The sequence below is a fragment of the Xenopus tropicalis genome, chromosome 8, assembly GCF_000004195.4.
Source record: "Xenopus tropicalis strain Nigerian chromosome 8, UCB_Xtro_10.0, whole genome shotgun sequence".
NCBI lineage: Eukaryota > Metazoa > Chordata > Amphibia > Anura > Pipidae > Xenopus > Xenopus tropicalis.
The window spans coordinates 62,350,694-62,371,849 of record NC_030684.2 but is presented as its reverse complement, the minus strand read 5'-3'; the positions used below and the strand labels follow the sequence as shown (position 1 = coordinate 62,371,849).

The 21,156-nt window shown below is 36.6% G+C and overlaps 1 protein-coding gene across 1 annotated transcript in view; it reads left to right on the top strand.

Moving 5' to 3' along the window:
* klhl4 (kelch like family member 4) overlaps positions 1-20,470 on the top strand; it is a 74,513-nt gene extending 54,043 nt beyond the window's left edge. The window contains exons 5-11 of the mRNA NM_001102957.1: positions 1,252-1,464; positions 4,242-4,428; positions 8,598-8,822; positions 9,636-9,798; positions 11,830-12,042; positions 13,377-13,548; positions 19,189-20,470. Coding sequence (NP_001096427.1) covers positions 1,252-1,464; positions 4,242-4,428; positions 8,598-8,822; positions 9,636-9,798; positions 11,830-12,042; positions 13,377-13,548; positions 19,189-19,248 — 1,233 coding nt within the window. The 3' untranslated portion in view covers positions 19,249-20,470. The remainder of the gene's footprint in view (positions 1-1,251; positions 1,465-4,241; positions 4,429-8,597; positions 8,823-9,635; positions 9,799-11,829; positions 12,043-13,376; positions 13,549-19,188) is intronic.
* Positions 20,471-21,156: the final 686 nt, after the last annotated feature.

The window sequence follows — 21,156 nt, the reverse complement described above, 5'->3', positions numbered from 1 at the left end:
AGGATTTCTTCTTTGGTGTATACATGGTTTTCAGTATCAGACTTACTTCTCTCAGAAAAATCCTTCAGGGCACGGCAAAAGTCTGCTTAGTTTGAACCTCTCTCTCCCTCCCATCGTCTCTATTTCCGCACTACCAGCAGCTGGATCTGCAGCATGGAAGCTACTGAGACCAAGCTAAAATGGCAGCTGCTATCTTAAACAAACCAAGGGAGCTTATAGGGCTGTTTACTCAGGTAGGGTAAAGCTTTATGCAGAGTAAATATAGCAATCTAGCTTGCACTATTGAGGCTAATCTATTGCCAATAACATTCCAAGATGCCTTTCCTTCTCCTTTAACTAGCAGTAGTATTAATTAATATCTCCTTGTGGATGCCTTGTGACTCTCCCCTTAATAGGTTCCTATAAATAATTTAACTTTCCACTGAAGCTGTAATATCTTATTAAAATGAGAGCCTCAGAGGAGGTTTCTATGAAGAGCTCTTGGGGTCAATTTGGGCAGTGTATAGCTGACATTTGCACATAGAAGTTATATTATCACTGGTTTTCTTATCCAGGTCAAATGTAATTCATGGTTCTTCTCCACAGCCATAAGAAATAAAACAGTTTGATACAAAATATGTATCACGTTTTTGCCATATTAAAGGTCTTCTGATATCTTAATCACTATGGCTTAAGAACATTAAAACATTAAAAAAGCACTCTTTAAGTAGCACACTGTGGCAAATGACATTGTATTATGGAATTTCTGTATAAAAATACAAATACAAAAACATAGATACCATACTTATAATAATATTGGAATAACTATCATGCCTTTTCATGGATTATGGGTTTTTCTCTTTAAAAAAAAAAAACAGTTTGAAATTGGGTACTGAACCTTGTGATTCTTAGGCTGAAGTTTATATGCTGACTGTTGCATGGTACAGAGTACTGTATTCAACTAGAAAGTACAGTTGGGGCTGAGAGCAGAGCAAGGGTTCACTGGAAAAATCAAAGAAGGTGGCTGACCAGTATTTTATTTTAATTTATGTACCTTGGGAGAGTGCATTTTTCAGAGAAGAGAAGCACTGGGCAAGAGTCCAGTGGGTTCCTAACCATTTGGTGCCCCCAATATTGCACTAATGTGGATTTCATTGTTCTTTAAGATTTCTTTTTCAACAAAGAAAAGAACAAAAGGAAGTTGTCAGACTGTTAATAAGATCCTCACTTCATGACAGTTTGTTGAGTCATAACATTTCTTTTCATTTTCAGGAACATTTTATTGAAGTTATACGCAATCAAGAGTTTCTCCTCCTGCCAGCAAGTGAAATAGCAAAGCTGCTTTCTAGTGATGACATCAATGTTCCAGATGAAGAAACAATATTTCAAGCTTTAATGCAGTGGGTCAAGCATGACATTCAGTGTCGACAAAGAGATCTGGGAATGTTGCTTTCCTACATTAGGTTACCCTTACTTCCTCCACAGGTACTTTAAAATAAGTTAAAACATACTTTTACTGTAATATGTCTTGCAAGTGAATTGTTCTTTGCTTTTCCTTTTATACCTCCATATGTAATAAAAAGAAACAAGGCTTGCCCAGCTGCAGTAAACCTTTGCACTTCTGATGCAAGCCCTGTCCTTTTATGATCCGCAAATCTGACAGTCCAGTCTGATGGACCACTACCTGCTACTAGGGTTGCCACATTTTCTAGGAAAAAATTGCCATCAATAACATTTTTACCGGCCAGGTGGCAAACCTACCTGCTGCAGGGCCTCTGATAGAACTAATACCACCCCCCCCCCCCCTCTGATGGCAGCCCTGTTAAAAGTGTTTTGTGATATTAGAGTAGGTTTACACTTTTTAAAATGTTCCTGAAGATGTTTAATGAGTGTTAGATAACTGCAAAGAAAAAATGTCATAAAAGTTAGTGCTCCTTCTCTTCCTCTGATTTCCAATAAGGCTTGGTTCAGCTTGTTTAGTTTAGCATATTTTGTGCACATTTAAGCCAAAGGCACTGCCATGTGCAGAAGATGATGGTACCTGTTTTGGTCCTTGCATACTTTGATAACCTCCAGGACATGCAAACATTCCCACCCCAGAATATTATAGCTTAATGCACAAAATGTCTTAACATTATATTGTAACCCCTATTTGGCTGTAAAACAGTCGAACACCAGCTAGGATAGGTTAGAGCATGGGGTACATGCGGCTCTCTTAAACAGGATGGGCCTTTGCTATATGGAAGTAGCCTGGGGTGTAGTGTAACTGCAACTCACTTTAGCTGTGTGCAGAGTAAAATAGCAAATAATGGACCCAGAAGGTTCTTGATGGTGAACAAACAATAACTGGGTTTATTATCCAAGATAATTCAGTGCAGAGGGTTAGCTCATATACTCACAAATGCAGATGTTATAGCAGTAGTACACTCTGAGGACAACAAGAGATAATGCCACCGGTTTATCCCACCTCTTTTTGGGATACTGGGCAGGGTAAAGCACCTGGTCAGCTTGGTACCGCTAAGGAGGGCAGTCTGGATAGATACCTCAGTCCTCAGGTTGAATACCTTTAGCTTTAAAGAGTCCTACAGCCGACTGTGGATCACGGTTAGGTACTAGCCTGTATCCTGTGTCTTAACCGTGGCCCTATGCTAAGGCAACAGTGCCTGTATTGAAGGGTACTTCCAGCTAACCTCCTGGATGGAGCCAAAAGCTGCTCTTACTTCCATACCTAACTACCTTGCTTTCCTAGAAAGTGTTTGATGGAGTGTAACTATATAACTGGCCCTCATTCACGGGGTCCCTATCCCCGACTTCTCTAGAGTGTAGATGGGTACTCTAGGATAGAAAATGGCTTTACTGGGGCCCTGTTGATCCCAGGCGCAGTGGACCTTCACCTGAGACATAGAGGCAGCCATAGCAGAAGACCCACTCCTTTATTTAAAGTAGATAAGACCACTCTGTTTGCAATGATTTGTCTATTTACATTGAAAGCAAAGAGACAAATTCACAACTTTAAATGGCACACATATAAACAAATCAATACTGCAGACCCAAAACTGGCTTGGAACATTGCTAACTTGATGCTAAAATGGTTTAAACCTTTAAATGCCACAAAACGTAGACTCTATGTTCTGTGGATAAAAGTACCTAAGTGCCACAGATTGTAGATTCTACATTCTGGAGCACTTGTCCTTGCTTGTTCCCCAGCCAACGAGTAGAGGTGGGGGTTAAGTGGCCCCTGGGGTGCAATCACCCAGGGCCCCATAGGAAACAACAGGCACGTGGAAACTATGTGCCTGCTGTTTCCTGCTCTTCTTCCTCTGCCCCCAAACCCAGATTTTACTCCGCCCTGTTTCCTCCTGGTGCCTTCCAGTCCTCCAGCCTCTCTGAAGATGGAATTGGCATTCTGATACCTCAGATTAGTGTAACACACACAAAATCACACACTTGGCACTAACACACACTTACATTTACACTTACATACACACAGATTTTTAAGGGGGTTAGGGGGGTTATGGGGGTTTTACACATTCACAGCACTCGCACACAATTTAGTGGCTTTTTTATTGCATTTTTTTTTTAACCACACTGCACAATACATTTTTAATGTTATTTAGGTGATTATGTTAAATCTTTGCCCATTTTATGGCATTATCTGTTCTGTATAGGTGTTTGCTTAATTCTGTTGATAAAATATTCAAACTGTGATTGATTCAACTGACTGTTTTTTACACTAGGTGGAAAAAAGCATTAATTTCAGTGGTTTTATTAGATTTTAGTAATTTTATTGCATTCTGCATTGTTTTTTGTTACTTATTATTGGCCATAGAAATTTTGTCTGCTATATATCCATTTGGGTGCCTCTGTACGCCACATAGTTTGGTAAATGTATGCATATTGGGCATATCACTGTTCAGCAGACATTTTAGGCCACTCATCTGATCCACTTTTGGTCATTTCAATTCAACTATATTCCAATTCACCTCAAGCCCCACTCTCCCCAAAACCTTAGTTCAGTTTCAGAAATAAGAAAGTCTGTCTGTATAGGAACCAGTCAGAGGGTATGGTTTGTAATAAATGTATTTACAGGATAGTGCCCTCTTTGGACAAGGAAACTACAAAATTTTAACTTATTGCTAAATTATAAGTTTATTCAGGATATTGTTTTTCTTTTAAATTCTTTAACACTGTTGTTGTGTGTATTTGAGGCCAATGTACACCAAAATGGGTTATTGTTTAGCTAATTAGTTTACTTGATCCAGTTACTTGCAGATCTTGAAAACAGCCCAATGTTTGCAAATGACTTGGAATGCCAGAAATTTCTTATGGAAGCAATGAAGTACCATCTTCTACCAGAGAGGAGATCAATGATGCAGAGTCCCAGGACTAAACCAAGAAAGTCAACTGTGGGAGCCCTCTATGCTGTAGGTGGAATGGATGCTACAAAAGGTAGGACTAGTGCATAGGCTGCTTTATTTTAAGATGGTCAACAGTCACTAATTGTATTAAAAACAAATAATTAGGAATTATGCAAGTATAATAAAGAAATAATAACTATAAATAACATTACTTAGGTATCATGCTGACCATGGCTAAAGACAGAAGTTATTAAAACCGTACTTTTGTCTAACCAAGAACTGCAACTTCGATGCAGTTTCAAGCTGTTCAGGCATCAGGTGTTTTGCATTTGAACAATTAATGATGCCAGGGTTTATTAGGAAGCAAGAATTGGAATGCTTGTATTTTTTAAATATGTATGCAACCATGCCTCATTAACATACCAGTTGGGAAAAACAATTGTTTAATTAGCAGCCGTAATGAATATTTTGAATGTTTTATACAACTATACTTGTAATTTGCTATGCAAAAGCTTTTCTTAAATGCAAATGCGTAGTAATACTGTTAATTGATTGCCTTCATTAGGCCATAAACACCCACAGGTTGACCATTTTTGGCTGCAAAATTTCACTTTAATAATGAACAAATATAGATTTCTTGATAAATGTGTTATGGCAAACACTTGTCTGCCTCTGATAGTTGTAGTGAATACCTGACACCCAGATCTTAATAATTGGCTCATCATTGCCTCATTTACATCATGCTGTTATTACGTGTATTAACTGCATCTTATATACAGCAACTTTTCTGTAATACAGTATTTTCTAACATGATCTTAAATTTCCATTTCACCCTTTGATACAGACGTTTTTATACAAGTTAATTATACGTCATCTTGTAAATTTACTTTTTAGGGGCTAACATGTTTACTATTTGTCCTTTAAATAAAACTATTCAGTGTTAAAGGAACAGTAACACCAAAAAATGAAAGTGTATAAAATTAACTAAAATATAATGTGCTGCTGCCCTGCACTGGTAAAAGTTGTGTGTTTACTTCAGAAACCCTACTATAGTTTATATAAATAAGCTGCTGTGTAGCCATGGGGGCAGCCATTCAAAGGAGAAAAGGCACAGGCACATAGCAGATAACAGATAAAACACTATTGTATTATACAGAACTTATCTGTTATCTGCTATGTAACCTGTGCCTTTTTTCCAGCTTGAATGGCTGCCCCCGTGGCTACACAGCAGCTTATTATATAAATTATAGTAGTGTTACTGTAGCAAACACACCAGTTTTACCAGTGCAGGGCAACAGTGCATTATATTTTTATTACTTTAAAGCTCTTTTATTTTTTGGTGTTACTGTTCCTTTAACATGATATCTCTAGATTTGTAGCTTAAGTTTATGTCCTTCTACAACAAAAAATTAATAAAATATAAAATAATAATTAACAATTAATGTTACAAATTGGAACAAGAATTGGAACACAAGAATTATGTCCTACTGCATATTTGATTAAAGAAGTATCTATATAGTATTAAGACATACAAGTGTGATCATTCCTATATCATCCAGTACATATTCAAATTAGTTCTTGATTCATTTATAATCGGATGCTATTGTGTAACCTAAAAAATTGTAAAGCTCTGAGGTTTAAGTTTAATAGAATCTTCACAATTAAAACAATATGAAATGTGATATGTTATACTTATAATAGGATACTATAACTAAACTGCTTAACTTCCTATTAAGAGCACTTCAATGAATTGGAGCAATGGCAGTAAAACTTTTATTTATATCCTGTGAGTGTGATTTATGTTGCACATGTATGTATACTGTATGTTCTTATCTATCCTTAAACACTTCTATATAGTGATGATTAAACGTGCAGTGTTTCACAAAAGTTTATATAGCATATTCAATGCCCACCATTGTTAGATGCAGTGATGTTTTTGCAGTAGAGCATGAAAGTACAGCCTCTACACTAACTATAAACCATATTGGATATGAACCTCAGAACAACATGTTCCCTGGTAATTCTGACTCACACAATATCTCTGGTGGATTTTGGCCAAGTAAATTTCAATTTTCTAGATCAGGCAGTGATAAATCTTTTACTGTTGTATAGTATCAGCTGGAAAATTTAAATATTACTACTTTTTGAGATTACCATTTCTAACTACTGAATCAAAACCTTTCTATATGTTTGATCATGCAAAATACAACAACACATCTATCTGTTCGATCCTCTTATTGTGTTTCATTGCTTCTATCACATCCCTCAATTCTATTCTTTGCACTTATGTAAACTTATATATGAAGTGCAAACAATTGAATTGTCACAGATATATAATGTCTATTGGGGTAGTAAGGGCATTGATTGGCAGTGGAAATGTATAACAATTGTATTTATTTACATTTTTGCATACCTATCTGCAGAATTTACTTATTTTAGTAAGACATGCAAATGCTGCTCAGAAAACGAGCAATACATTTTTAAAAGGGTTTTTATTTTCCCCCATCATTTTCCCATTGATTAAGATGGCTACTAACGCTACAAAGGTGCTTCTATAGCAATATACATAAAATTGGCCCATTGCTATTATTCTCTAGGCTGTGTATAACAGATATTCAGTTCCACAAACTGTTATTCTTCAAAGCCTTCTCTACCAATAGCTATGTATCATTGACCTTTACAAGTGTACTGTGGCACCCAAACATGTGAGATTAGTAAAGATTAGCAAATCCATTCATGTTTTGACATTCTACAATTATGGTGCATTTTCAACAGAGAATCCGTTTGCTACTGAAAATGATACCTATCAAGTACCCAAACGAATTCTATTGTAGTGATTCATCATATGGTCTCATACTCTAATTGATACACATGTAACCATTTTGATTTTACACATTATTTAGGAATAGGCTAAGGTCAAAATGGTTTCATCGAATAATGACAAAGTAAGGGTGCAATTTTTATTTCACCTACAGAAAAATCATGGGTAGCATTAATTGCTTGACTTTTTTATTGTTGCCAATATGTGCTCTAAAGTCTAATTTTAAATGGTAAATATCGATAAACTATTATTTTGAACAACACCATGAGTGAATTATTTAGAAAGTAAGCTCTCAAACCCTACTGCGTTGTTCTATAATGCTTATTTATTTAATGTAAGACCCCTGTTTGAATCATATAGTACAGCATTTCTGGTGCTATGTAAATAAATAATAATGGTGTCCTCTTAAAAATTGACCCTGCTTTTGTTCACAGCGGCAGTAAAAATGGTACTTCAAAATGTTTATATGTAAAACCACCACAAAATTGGAATTTCATTAAAACATTTTAGTCTTATTTGTAAATAATTTAGTGGCCTATTTTGTAACATTTTGAAAAATCAGGTTCAAAATCTTGAAATTTTTTTAGGTTCTTCCCCAAATTGTTTTTCTCACAATTTATAATTTGTCATAATAATTTTTCCACTTTTCTGCAAAATATATACCGTAGAGAGCAAGAGTTTCTCAAAGATTGTCATTATCTGAAACTTTATTTGTGCATGAAACATGGTGACTATTGAAATTCTTTTTTTTATAGAATGTTGGAAAACTTGTCATACTTTTGATATAAGTTCTAATGGTTTATGTCACGTTAGAGCAGCGGAACACTAAGGTTATAAAAAAAAACATGAACAACCTCGACTTGCAAAAGTATAATGATGTGTAAAATATTTTATCCCTCAGGCTACTTTCATTAACTGAATAAAGCACTTCCGAAACCATGGAATTTTTTCTTGGATTATTTATAACAAGTAATAACATTAATAAATTAATTTAATTAGAATTGAATAATTAATATTTTTATGAAATGATTAATGAGTAATTCAGTAATTGTTAGCACATACTGTATGTAAATGACATCCTTCCCTGATGGGTGATGCTGGGAACTGAAGAATTAGTTGTAAAGCTTGTAAGTAAAATAAAAACCTATTATGTAACACAAAAACATTATTATACTATAATATATAAAGAAATTCAGGTTTCCATATACAGTTTGCTCTGTACAGCAGATCAGTGATTCAAATTTCAATATTATTTTTAAAGCCAACAATTATATCTTTAAATGCATGTTTATTTTACTACAAGAATGTATTTTGGATTTAGCTTTCTGAAAAAAATGTGGACTATTTGATTATTGAGTTAGATTTTATCATTTCAGATCTCAGTCATAAACAAAGAATGTATTTATGCTATTTTAGTTAATTTCCTTCAATTTTATCAGGTGCTACTACAATTGAAAAATATGATCTGAGGACAAACAGCTGGATACAAATTAGTACAATGAATGGAAGACGTCTTCAGTTTGGAGTTGCAGTTATTGACAATAAGCTATATGTCGTTGGTGGGAGAGATGGTTTAAAAACCTCAAATACAGTGGAATGTTTTAATCCAGTAACCAAAGTGTGGTCCATAATGCCCCCAATGTCAACTCACAGACATGGCTTAGGTAAGGTATATGCTATACAGATTTAAAAATGAAAATAAAATTTGGACATTAAAAAGAGTGATGGAAAAACCCAGAATGGCATTTGAATAAAATCCTAATAATTACCATATTATAGTCTTCAAAAGTGAATTAAAACCTCAAATACAAGAACAGATTTAATAAAAATCATTTGATCTGACTGAACGTGATTAATGCAGAACAAGAAAAAAAGCTCCAACTGGTCTTTTTTTTTTGCACTTCCGACACTGTTTCCTGCATTGCATAAGTTGCTGCAGGCCTCTGTGCTTTGTTTTGGAGCCCAGAGACCTACAACGTGCCCCTTGGATAGAGCCCTGCCTGCATTGGCGATTACTGCAGTAAAATAGTCACAAAAAAAATTGCTGGAACATAAATAACCTTTTGTGATTCTGGACTTATTTAGCCTTTAATAAATGTGCCCTTAAAACTACAAATGCTGACCAATATGTATTGGATAGCACCACCCCAAAGTTACAGCAGACCAATAACTGTAAGACAATATAATTGTGTCCTCAGTGACTAATTTCCTACCTCTTTTAACAGTATTACTTTGGAAACAAAACAACTAAATATAGCATATAGCTTTTCTGTTCTTTTATGAAGCAGGCCTTATTCTTAACAACCTTTCATACCTAGATAATTACAGTATTATGAGTCTGGAAAGAAATAATTAGTCTTGATTAAATCTGCTATAATTTCAATTATGAATACAATACTGTATTAGCCTTTATGTGTAGCTTTACTGCACCACATGACTAAATTAAACACCTGTTTTTTTTTGTAAATTTTACCTAGGAGTTGCTGTTTTGGAAGGGCCAATGTATGCAGTTGGTGGCCACGATGGATGGAGCTACCTTAACACTGTAGAACGATGGGACCCCCAAGCACGACAGTGGAATTATGTTGCCAGTATGTCAACTCCTAGAAGCACAGTAGGGGTGGCAGCACTAAATAGCAAGTATGTATAGACTGAGTTTCTTCTTTTACAAAAGATGAATTTTTGTTAAAGAAAAATACATCTAGCAAGTTTGAACAGGAATGCCAACAGGAACACTGACACTCACACGAAAACTTGAACACAACAAGGGTTTTTTTTATGTTCTCCAGTACTTTTAGGCATAAATAGGAGTTATGCATACATATAGACACCCAGGCTTTCCCACCAATATAGCTCTCACGGCTTCTCTCCCAGGCTAGTCTTCTCATGCAGTATGCTACCAACTGGAACAGTCAGGTGTACCTCAGACACCCCTCTGCCCTGCTACAAAACAGGAGTTTTCCTCTCACTGTTACCCTCCCTGTGGTAAAGCCACAGCTCTAAGCCAAAGTAACTCCTTGATGGGGTTCGGGCTGCCCGTTCTTACTAGCCTGCCTTACTCCTACACCCCATGCACACTCCCCTACAGCTATCCTCTCTATCTGATTCTACCTTTCCTGAACCAGGTCTCTCCAGCTGATGTTCCTCTGTAGGCTGCAAAATCCCCAGACCTCCCATCCTCTTGGACGTGTCCCCCCTTTTATATCTAGTGAACTCTATTGTCTAGTGGCTAGAAACTATACCGCACCCATTAACCCATAACCCAGCTCTTACTGCAACCTAGTGGCCTAATAATAATAATAATTACTAACATTTATTTAACCCTATAATGGGGAATTGCCAATAATTTGGGCACCCTCACCGTCCACCCCCCTACACACACGGCTGGAAAATATTTTAAAATAACTCACTCTGGCACAAATAGAGAAACAGAATTTGTGTCAAAGTGAATTATTTTAAAAGTGTGAACTCTAATACATCTTCTATACAAAGGCAGCAAACCCCCTTTAATGTGTCAATCAAAATCTGACTGACTCCTGCATGTAGAGGGAATGAAGAGTGACAGATAGCTGAGGACATGATAGAGAGCACTAACTTTATTATTTCAGGTGCAGAATCATTGTTTTATATTTAGGAAGCTTCTTATTTCCATAGGACAAAGTACATTTTTTATAGCTTATAAATATTTTTGTACCCCTTGCCATAGACTGATAGTAAGTACAGGAATCTACTGCACCCTGTGGTCCTTGATAAACTCTAACCTGCATTTATTAATGATGCACAGGTTAGAGCACATTCCAAGAGACACTCATGTGGTGTTCTAAACCACTTCTCTGAATGTAGCACTGCCTATCTATCTATCTATCTATCTATCTATCTACACAGTATCTATCTATCTATCTATCTATCTAATCTATCCACAGAATCCATCCATCTGTCTTATCTACATGCTACCTCCCTATTTCTTTTATTGAATCTATATGATTAGGAAACCAAAGTCAGACCTTTACAACAAATTTTTGTACATCCAAATAAAATGAAAATAACGTTAGTCATAAGTCCACACTGTCAGTTGCAAATTAAAATTGATTAAAAATGTAAATTGTACTAGAAAAACTTTCTGTGAGGCCTGTGTGTATATTGTGTGTATATTGTGTGTATATTAAGGGTATACAAGTCTTTTAGTGTTAATGTATTAATTATCCAAGTTTGAGAGTTAAGCATAATTCTAATTTGCAGCCATGGCACTTTGGGAAGCTAGAATTGCTTAGAACTGCAACTATAGAGCAGATGCAGCTGGGCTATTAATGTGACATCTTTTCAGCCTTCTAGCTTTGGTTCTTCTGTATAAAAGTATTCAAGCAATTGATAAATTGTAACACAATTACATGCTGTTTATTCTGAGAGATTGGAACATCAGCAGAAAATGTACTTGTGTATTATAAAGTTCAGTTGTTTTGAATTTAATAATATATCATTATATATTTTGTCAGCGGGACCAGCCCCATTTTAAACCATCTGTAGTTTAATTTAAAACATTCATGAAAAAGGGACTGTGCAAATGTAAAATGTTATAAAAAATATTCTGTCCTAAGAAATGTGATTAATGCCAATAAATTGCCTAAACTTTTCATATTTTAGATGTACCTTTCACTTTGGTTGCTTTTCTAGATTATATGCTGTGGGAGGAAGAGATGGCAGCTCTTGCTTAAAATCCATGGAATGCTTCGATCCCCACACAAACAAATGGAGTATGTGCTCTCCAATGTCAAAAAGAAGAGGAGGCGTTGGAGTAGCAACATACAATGGTTTTCTATATGCAGTTGGAGGCCATGATGCTCCAGCTTCAAATCATTGCTCTAGACTATCTGATTGTGTTGAAAGGTAAGATTTGTATTGTCATATAGGCTGAAGACCTGTTATACAGAAGGCTCCATAGATCCATTTTTTTAACTTTTGATTGCATTAATCATACATTATGTTTCTGATGCATGTACAGAACATTGGTAATAAATTAATTGGCATTGGCTAACTGTCTAATGCAGACCAAAATCCAAATTACTACAGAAACAAGTATATTAACCCATCTTGGATTGTCTAGAATAGGTATGCCCCCCCTTATATGTCTAAAAGCCATTTTTAAAGGTTATAATTTGTCCCTAAAAGATATTTCATGCATATGTTGATATAATTTTCCATAATGTAAGTCTCAGTTACCAGAATTTTAGAAAGAGTTCAGTGCTTTGTAATAGGTAAGGGCTGTTATGTACTCTCAAAACCTATTGAATATTGTTTATAAGTTCTTTACCGATGTTGATAGCATGGGTGATCTTCAATTTGATGCAATTAGGCATTTTGTATACAATTAATCACCTTTTGTGGGGTTTTTTTTTTTTTTTTTTTGCTTACTGCTTTACTGGATGTCCCAGTATATATATCCGTGGATCTCTCAGAATGTATACACAGACCACTGTCATAGTAATTTCTTTTATCTTTTGGTGCTCCACATCTCCAGCAATTTTCAGATGAATGTGTGTAAGCTATTCAGCAAGGTGGGGGTATGGGTTGCCAACTTAGAGTACATAAAGTACATAAATCCTTTAGCATTTGTATAATTTTTAATGATTCTGAATCTATGAATGGAGGAATTAAAATAAAATCGGCAGTAGACAAAAGTAAAGTAGATAGGATTGATTTAAAGGAAAATTAACACTAAAAATTTTTAAGTAAAAAATCTATTCTACCCTGCCCCAATAATTGCCCTATCCTGCATACCATTTATTATTTTGAATGCTTTATTAGAAAATACCTGCTAAAACTTGGCTTCCGGTCATTTGAAATATGGCAATACGGTGATGCAGGGAAGAATCCACTATGCGACGATCGATTGATCGATCCTAGCCTGACTCCTTCTTATACAGAAAAAGGTATAGGTATTTTCTAATTAAGCATTCAAAATAATAAATGGTGTGCAGGATAGGGCAATTATTGGGGCAGGGTAGAATAGATTTTTTACTTAAAAAATATTAGTGTTACTTTTCCTTTAAATCTGGAGACATTGCCTTCTATAACATATTTCTAATTTTTATAACATAGTTTAAAGTGTTATTCATCTTCTTAGTAATTTCATTAACTATAGGAAATGATCTGGCATATTTTCATCTTGTTAGACTTTTTTAAAAATGTAATATATTTATTAATGTATTCCTGTACACAAGGTACGATCCCAAAACGGATAACTGGACGATGGTGGCCCCTTTGAGCATACCTAGAGATGCAGTTGGAGTTTCTCCTCTAGGAGACAGGCTGTATGCTGTGGGTGGATATGATGGACAATCTTACCTTAACATTGTTGAATCATATGATGCACAAACCAATGAATGGACACAGGTAACTAAAGTTTTTTTTTTTTGGGGGGGGAGTAGGGCAACTAATATTTTATATTTGGTTATAGATATTATAACAAAAATACAAAGGTTGTTTTAGCTAGTAAGGTATTGCTCCACCCTTTACTTTTAGAGAAACTTCTTACCTGTAATAGGTTTGGATTGTCTCTTAGGAGATATATGACAATTTTTCTGGACTTGTCTAGATCAAGTTACTGCTTGGCAAAATAATATTTTGTTTAAGTGTTTTAATTTGCCTAAATGTTTCTTATCCTATTGTATTTGCATTGGGGATCAAAAATTGAATTTACTACTTAGGGGCACATTTACTAACCCACGAACGGGCCGAATGCGTCTGAATGCGTTTTTTTCGTAATGACCGGTATTTTGCGATTTTGCAAAAAAAACGCATTCGGACGCATTCGGCCTTAGGGGCTGATTTACTAAGACACGAATTCGAATTGGAAAAATTACGATTGGAAAACGAACATTTTGCGACTTTTTCGTATTTTTTCCGATTTTTTCGTCGCTGGTACGACTTTTCGTAAGTTGTCGCGACTTTTTCGTAACCATTACGATTTGCGTGAAAAGTCGCGACTTTTTCGTAACCGTTACTTTTTCGTATTGAGCACTCGTAAGCGGCGGGCGAAACTTTCAGACTTAGCATGATTTTGGAAGCCTCCCATAGGACTCAATGGCACTCTGCAGCTCCAACCTGGCCCAAGAAAAGTCACCATACTGAAGCTTGAATGAATCCGAAACTTTCGTACTCAGCTGCGAAAAAGTCGTGACAATTCACGCAAGTCGTAACGCTACGAAAAAGTTGCGACATTTTTCGAAACATTCGGAATGGCTACGAAAAAGTCGCAAAATACCGGTCATTACGAAAAAAACGCATTCGGACGCATTCGGCCCGTTCGTGGGTTAGTAAATGTGCCCCTAAGTGTTTCTCAAAGCAGTCAAACACATTCTGAGCCATCTATCTGCTTATATAAATTTGACAATTCATAAGCATTGACTGTCAGATAAATAGGAAAAGAAAGAACTCCTGGGAATCATTTTGCATTTTCTCGGTTAAAATTATTTATTAAACCGTCACAATTGTCCCAGATACAATCACAGTCACTGTAAACCAGAAGGTGCTGCCTTCTTCCAAAAGAAAGGCAAGCTCCCTGTTGTTATATAATTTACTCTATTCCTTTTATAAAATTGCACTTACAATGTGACAGTCGCTTGTTCATCAAACAGTGAAGCAGTTACTAGTGATGAGCGAATCTGTCCCGGTGAAAAATTAGCGAAACGGCAAAAATGTTGCAAATCCTTTCCTGGTGAAAGATTTGCCCCTCACAAGCAGTAATGTTTCTAAATGAAAAAGTAAATAACAGGTCAATATAACTCATGCTCTATTCCGAGTTTGTCTTTTTTCTGTGAGCATTCACCAAAATTATTCACTTGTGGGGCTATTTTAAGTCGGTTGCTGACAATTTTAAGTATGCATTTTGCCCCTGAGGAACTCAAATTTATTGATGAAACATGTTGGGCTTTAATGCATCACTGATTGTACATCATTTTCAGAGACATGAAGGTAAACTATCTACGCTAGTTTAGAACATTCTATGAAGTTTACACATATTTAGAGGAGACCTTAATCAGAATTTGACTTTATTTTGGAACATTCTATGAAGTGTCTATGAAGATTTTCATTCATCCAGGTCATGGTATATCTAGTATAAATAAATTTGAAGCAACTGGACTTGTTTAGTAATCATTGAAGACGTTTCACTACTCATCCGAGCAGCTTCTTCAGTTCAACTGACTGGTATGGGAAGTCCTCAGCATATATACTCTTCCACTAATCCAATCACAATGGCACTATGTAACTCTTCAAAAAGGTGACATCTGAAACTCACAGAGGTGTGAATGCTGTGGAGTTACTTTGAAAGGATTACCAAAGTATCATGCAACTCTTCAAACAGGTGTTACTTGTTAGAGTTGCATGAATGGATGTGTGAAGAGTTCTGAAACTGCCGGGGTACAGATGGTAGAACAGCATTGTATGTAGCAGACAGATGGTGTCGAAGGCCCCCGCCTCTGTTAAGGGATGGTTTCTCCACTTTGACATGAATGGCCTCTTTTACACCTCTTTCAAACCAGCGGTCTTCTTTGTCCAAAATTTGGACATTGCTATTTTCAAAGGAGTGTCCCTTGTCTTTTAGGTGTAGAAAGACAGCAGAGTCCTAGCCTGTAGTGTTCGCCCTCCTATGCTGAGCCATTCGCTTAGAGAGCAGTTGCTTTGTCTCACCAATGTAAAGGTCTGTGCACTCCTCGCTACACTGGACTGCGTATACAACATTGCTTTGTTTTTCCTTTGGTGTTGGATCCTTTGGGTGTACAAGTTTTTGTCTCAGTGTGTTGCTAGGTTTGAAAAACACAGGGATGTGGTGTTTGTTGAAAATTCTCCTGAGTTTCTCCGACACTCCTGCTACATATGGGATGACTATATTGCGCCTTCTCTCTGCCTCAGGATGGTTATTCCTTTTGGTGTTCCTGTTGGGCTTAGTTGCTCTTGTTTTGACAAAGGCCCAGTCTGGGTAGCCACAAGCTTTCAGTGCTCCTCTGAGATGTTTACATTCCTTGTCCTTGGACTCTGTATCAGTTGTTACACTTTCCGCCCTGTGGTGTAGAGTTCTAATGACACCCAGTTTGTGTTCCAGCGGATGGTGGGAATCGAACAACAGATATTGATCCGTGTGAGTGGGTTTCCTGTATACTTCTGTTTTCAAGATACCCCCCTCTTGAATGGATATCAAACAGTCCAAAAAAGCAAGTTTGTTCTCATGGACATCCTCCCTTGTGAACTTGATATTGTTGTCCACTGAGTTAATGTGTTCTGAAAAGGCCGCCACTTCGTTGGATCTGGTTTTTAACCCACGTGTCATCTACATACCTGAACCAGTGACTTGGTGTAGTTCCATTGAATGTGAGTAGGGCCTTCCTTTCCACTTCCTCCATATACAAGTTTGCTACAATGGGAGAAACTGGTGAACCCATTGCACAGCCATGTTTTTGCCTGTAAAATTGGTCCTTGTATTTGAAGTATGTGGTGTTCAGGCACAAATCTAACAATAAACATACTTGGTTGGGACTGAATTTCGTTCTGCTGCTGAGGGTGTTATCTTTCTGCAGTCGATTTCTTACAGTCTCAGTAGCCTCTGTGGTAGGTATACATGTGAACAGTGAAGTGACATCATATGATACCATAGTTTCTTCTGCCTCTAGTTTGACTCCTTGAATCTTGGTGACAAACTCTTTGGCATTTTGGATATGATGCACTGTTTTACCTACCAATGGGGCTAAGATGTTGGCCAAGTATTTTGCAATGCTGTAAGTCACTGAATTGATGCTGCTGACAATAGGCCTGAGTGGTGCTCCATCTTTATGTATCTTGGGAAGTCCATATAAGCATGGTGTAGCTTCTCTGGGGTACAGGCGGTGGTATAAAGCTCGATCAATGGCTTCCTCCTTTTCAAGTTGTTGTAGGCAATCTATCACCTTTTTCTTGTAACTGCTGCTTGGGTCTCTCCTTAAAGGTTCATATGTATTGCTATCACTGAGTAGCGAGGTCATTTTGCAGTGATAGTCAGTTGTGTTTAGCACAACTGTGCATCGCCCTTTATCTGCTGGCAGGATGGTGATGTTCGGGTCCTTACTGAGAGATGTGAGAGCTCTCCTCTCTTGTGTAGTAAGGTTAGAGGGGGGGTGCTCTGGCACTTGACAATGCAGCTGACACTTTTAGTCTGAGTTGTTCTGCTTCCTCCACCTTTATATGGTTGTTATTGATGGCAGATTCTGTGGCTGTGATGAGCTCAACCACTGGGATGTGTTGTGGTGTCACTGCATAGTTTAGCCCCTTGGCTAGTACGTCCTTTTCTGGCTGAGTAAGTACCCGGTCTGATAGGTTCTTAACCCATGTATCTTTGGTGTTCTTGGATGTCTCATCTTTCTGCCTCCAGGTTAGTTCTTCTGTCCTCAAACCGCTGCTACGTGACAGTAAGCTGGTGAACTTGCTTATTTGCCTCTCCTTACTCTTAATGTGTTGGGCCATCTGTGCATGTTCAATGAACTGAACCACCCTTTCCAGAGTTACATCAGGTAGCTGTTTTGTCAGACTCTGTTTCAGTTGTTCAATTTTCTTTTTAAGGGCCTCAATGGTGAAGTTGATCTGTCTAACCCGTTCATTTAGTAGATGTTTTTGGGCCTTCTGTAAGATATTGCTGGCTCTGTGACCTTTTACGGTGGAACCCAGGCATAGGCTACAAGGAGTGAGTCCCTGATATCTGCATCTGAGATTGAAGCGTAGATGGTTCTGATAGTCTGCGAGTTTTCTTGCTGTTCTTTCATATTCCCGAACCAGTTTTAGAGTATTCTCTCCAAAATAAATGGCAATATGTCTATGTCCACCATCCGCTGGAACACAAACTGGGTGTCATTAGAACTCTACACCACAGGGCGGAAAGTGTAACAACTGATACAGAGTCCAAGGACAAGGAATGTAAACATCTCAGAGGAGCACTGAAAGCTTGTGGCTACCCAGACTGGGCCTTTGTCAAAACAAGAGCAACTAAGCCCAACAGGAACACCAAAAGGAATAACCGTCCTGAGGCAGAGAGAAGGCGCAATATAGTCATCCCATATGTAGCAGGAGTGTCGGAGAAACTCAGGAGAATTTTCAACAAACACCACATCCCTGTGTTTTTCAAACCTAACAACACACTGAGACAAAAACTTGTACACCCAAAGGATCCAACACCAAAGGAAAAACAAAGCAATGTTGTATACGCAGTCCAGTGTAGCGAGGAGTGCACAGACCTTTACATTGGTGAGACAAAGCAACTGCTCTCTAAGCGAATGGCTCAGCATAGGAGGGTGAACACTACAGGCCAGGACTCTGCTGTCTTTCTACACCTAAAAGACAAGGGACACTCCTCTGAAAATAGCAATGTCCAAATTTTGGACAAAGAAGACCGCTGGTTTGAAAGAGGTGTAAAAGAGGCCATTCATGTCAAAGTGGAGAAACCATCCCTTAACAGAGGCGGGGGCCTTCGACACCATCTGTCTGCTACATACAATGCTGTTCTACCATCAGAACTCTTCACACATCCATTCATGCAACTCTAACAAGTAACACCTGTTTGAAGAGTTGCATGATACTTTGGTAATCCTTTCAAAGTAACTCCACAGCATTCACACCTCTGTGAGTTTCAGATGTCACCTTTTTGAAGAGTTACATAGTGCCATTGTGATTGGATTAGTGGAAGAGTATATATGCTGAGGACTTCCCATACCAGTCAGTTGAACTGAAGAAGCTGCTCGGATGAGTAGTGAAACGTCTTCAATGATTACTAAACAAGTCCAGTTGCTTCAAATTTATTTATACTAGATATTCTATGAAGTTTACACATATTTAGAGGAGACCTTAATCACAAAGCTACATTTATATACTGTTAACTTTGCGCCAATTACATTGATAGTACACTGTAAGTGCTATTGTTAATTATAAAGGTACTAATATGAAATAAATAATATATTGGGATGAATATACTGTCATTTATCATAACGTTTTTTTTGTTACTTTTCCTTATAGGATGTTTCCCTTAATATCGGGAGAGCTGGGGCGTGTCTTGAAGTAATTAAGTTGCCATGACAAGTTTTCCTTCAAAATGGCACAAAAATGGCACAAAGGAGGACACTAAACCTAACACATTCTGTGCAAGTTATCTTCTCTGTGAACATTGGCTTTAAAGTTAATGTAGTGGTGGAAATATCAAAAAGACATTGATCTGCAGAAGTGTACATATGTAATTTCTGTTGATACTTGTTATATATAACCTGTGCCAAAACTTTAATTCCAAAAACACCATGGTTATATAGTGAAAGGTTTGACACAGTATGCATTCTAGATAATACCAAAATTTAGTCTTTGCAAATATATTTATGTACCATCTCGAAAGATGATTAGTATGAAAGGCTTCTATTTTAATATTTCACATTCTGTTATATAACTAGTGCAAATATTTTTTAAAAAGAACAAAAGTTGAAAAATGTGTAGAACCAAGTAGAAAGTTCAATTAAAATATGACTACCCCTTTATTTTATTACATGATGGGTTTTTTTCTAAAAAAAAAAGTTACTAACATTAAACATCATAGATGTGTTTCTCATTTTGGTGCTTGATATTTTTAGTACTGAAAGCAGTTATACTGAGGCACAATAGAAAAAACTTTCAATAAAAAAAAGACCATACATTTAAGTCTGCAAAACAACAGACTAAATGCAACTTTTGCATGTCCTCTTGGTTGTGATCTTTTGTTTGTAAATATGTGCTTTAATGATATGCTTTTGAGCCCTAATGTCCTATCTCTGGTATAAAAATCAATGTTCATCAACAGCCACTGAAATGAAAAAGCTGTAAAAATGTCAAACACTTTGCACTGAATATGAAAAATATAATTACTTCTTGTTCAGGTGGAAGACTAAACAATGTATACAAAACACAGTCTCTTTGGCCTAAACTTTGCATGACCTTGCTTGAAGGAGATTTCTTTACTTCAGGAAGTTGCAAACTCACATTATAATAACAAAGAAGACAGGCTTACAATTGTATTTCCTCTATTTTTTTTTTTTTGTTTGTTTAGACAGTAGAAAAATGAAGATCCTCATAAAACTTAAGCATATTATCTTTTTCTATATTTAACTGGTTAAGTAAACACTTTGAGATAATGTTATGTTTGGAAAGGCAGCTGGTATTTGTGGGAATTTGTAACTACTTAAAAAGATAAAGATTTTTTTTTTATAATTATTTACAATAAAAGGCGGTTTTGGGCTCAGGAGCTTCTTTGCAATGAAAAGTATTGTTGGAAAAAAAATAAAATAGGAACACTAACTTTTTATACTTTGTAAATTTAAAGGGACAACCAGTAAACAAGACTGTGTCATTTACAGTGAAAAGAGGAGTTTAATCAGCATGTAAAACATACTGTACATGTTAAATTGATTAGTTGAAAAAGGCCCTCAAGCTTTCAATCTTCTGCAGTTCTAATATAACCAAGGTGATATTTAAATTAACTAGTGATGAGTTTATAATAATTCCCCAGGCATGGATTCACTGCAAATTTCTGCATTTAGCCATTGGTGAATTTTTTCACGAAATGGGCACGCCAAAAAATTGTCGCTCGCATCAAAAATGTGACATGTGCAACATTTCCACCATTTCCGACAAAGCCATAACCATTTAAGTTTTCAAACTAAATAAAATGTGACTCGTCAATAAAGTTATTGGATCTGTTATCATGAAACCCATTATCCAAAAGCTCAGAATTACAGAACACCTTCTCCCAAAGAATTCATTTTAATCAACTAATTTAAAATTTAAAAAAAAAACCTTTTTCTCTGTAATAATATAACAGTACCTTGTATGTTTAAAGTAGATTTAGATTGCTGACCTTGTCTCACTATGCCTCTCCTTTAATATACTGTTGACTATACCCATTCTATTAAATGTATGATTTGACTTATGTCAAATCATACATTTGCACCAGGTATTGTGATGTCA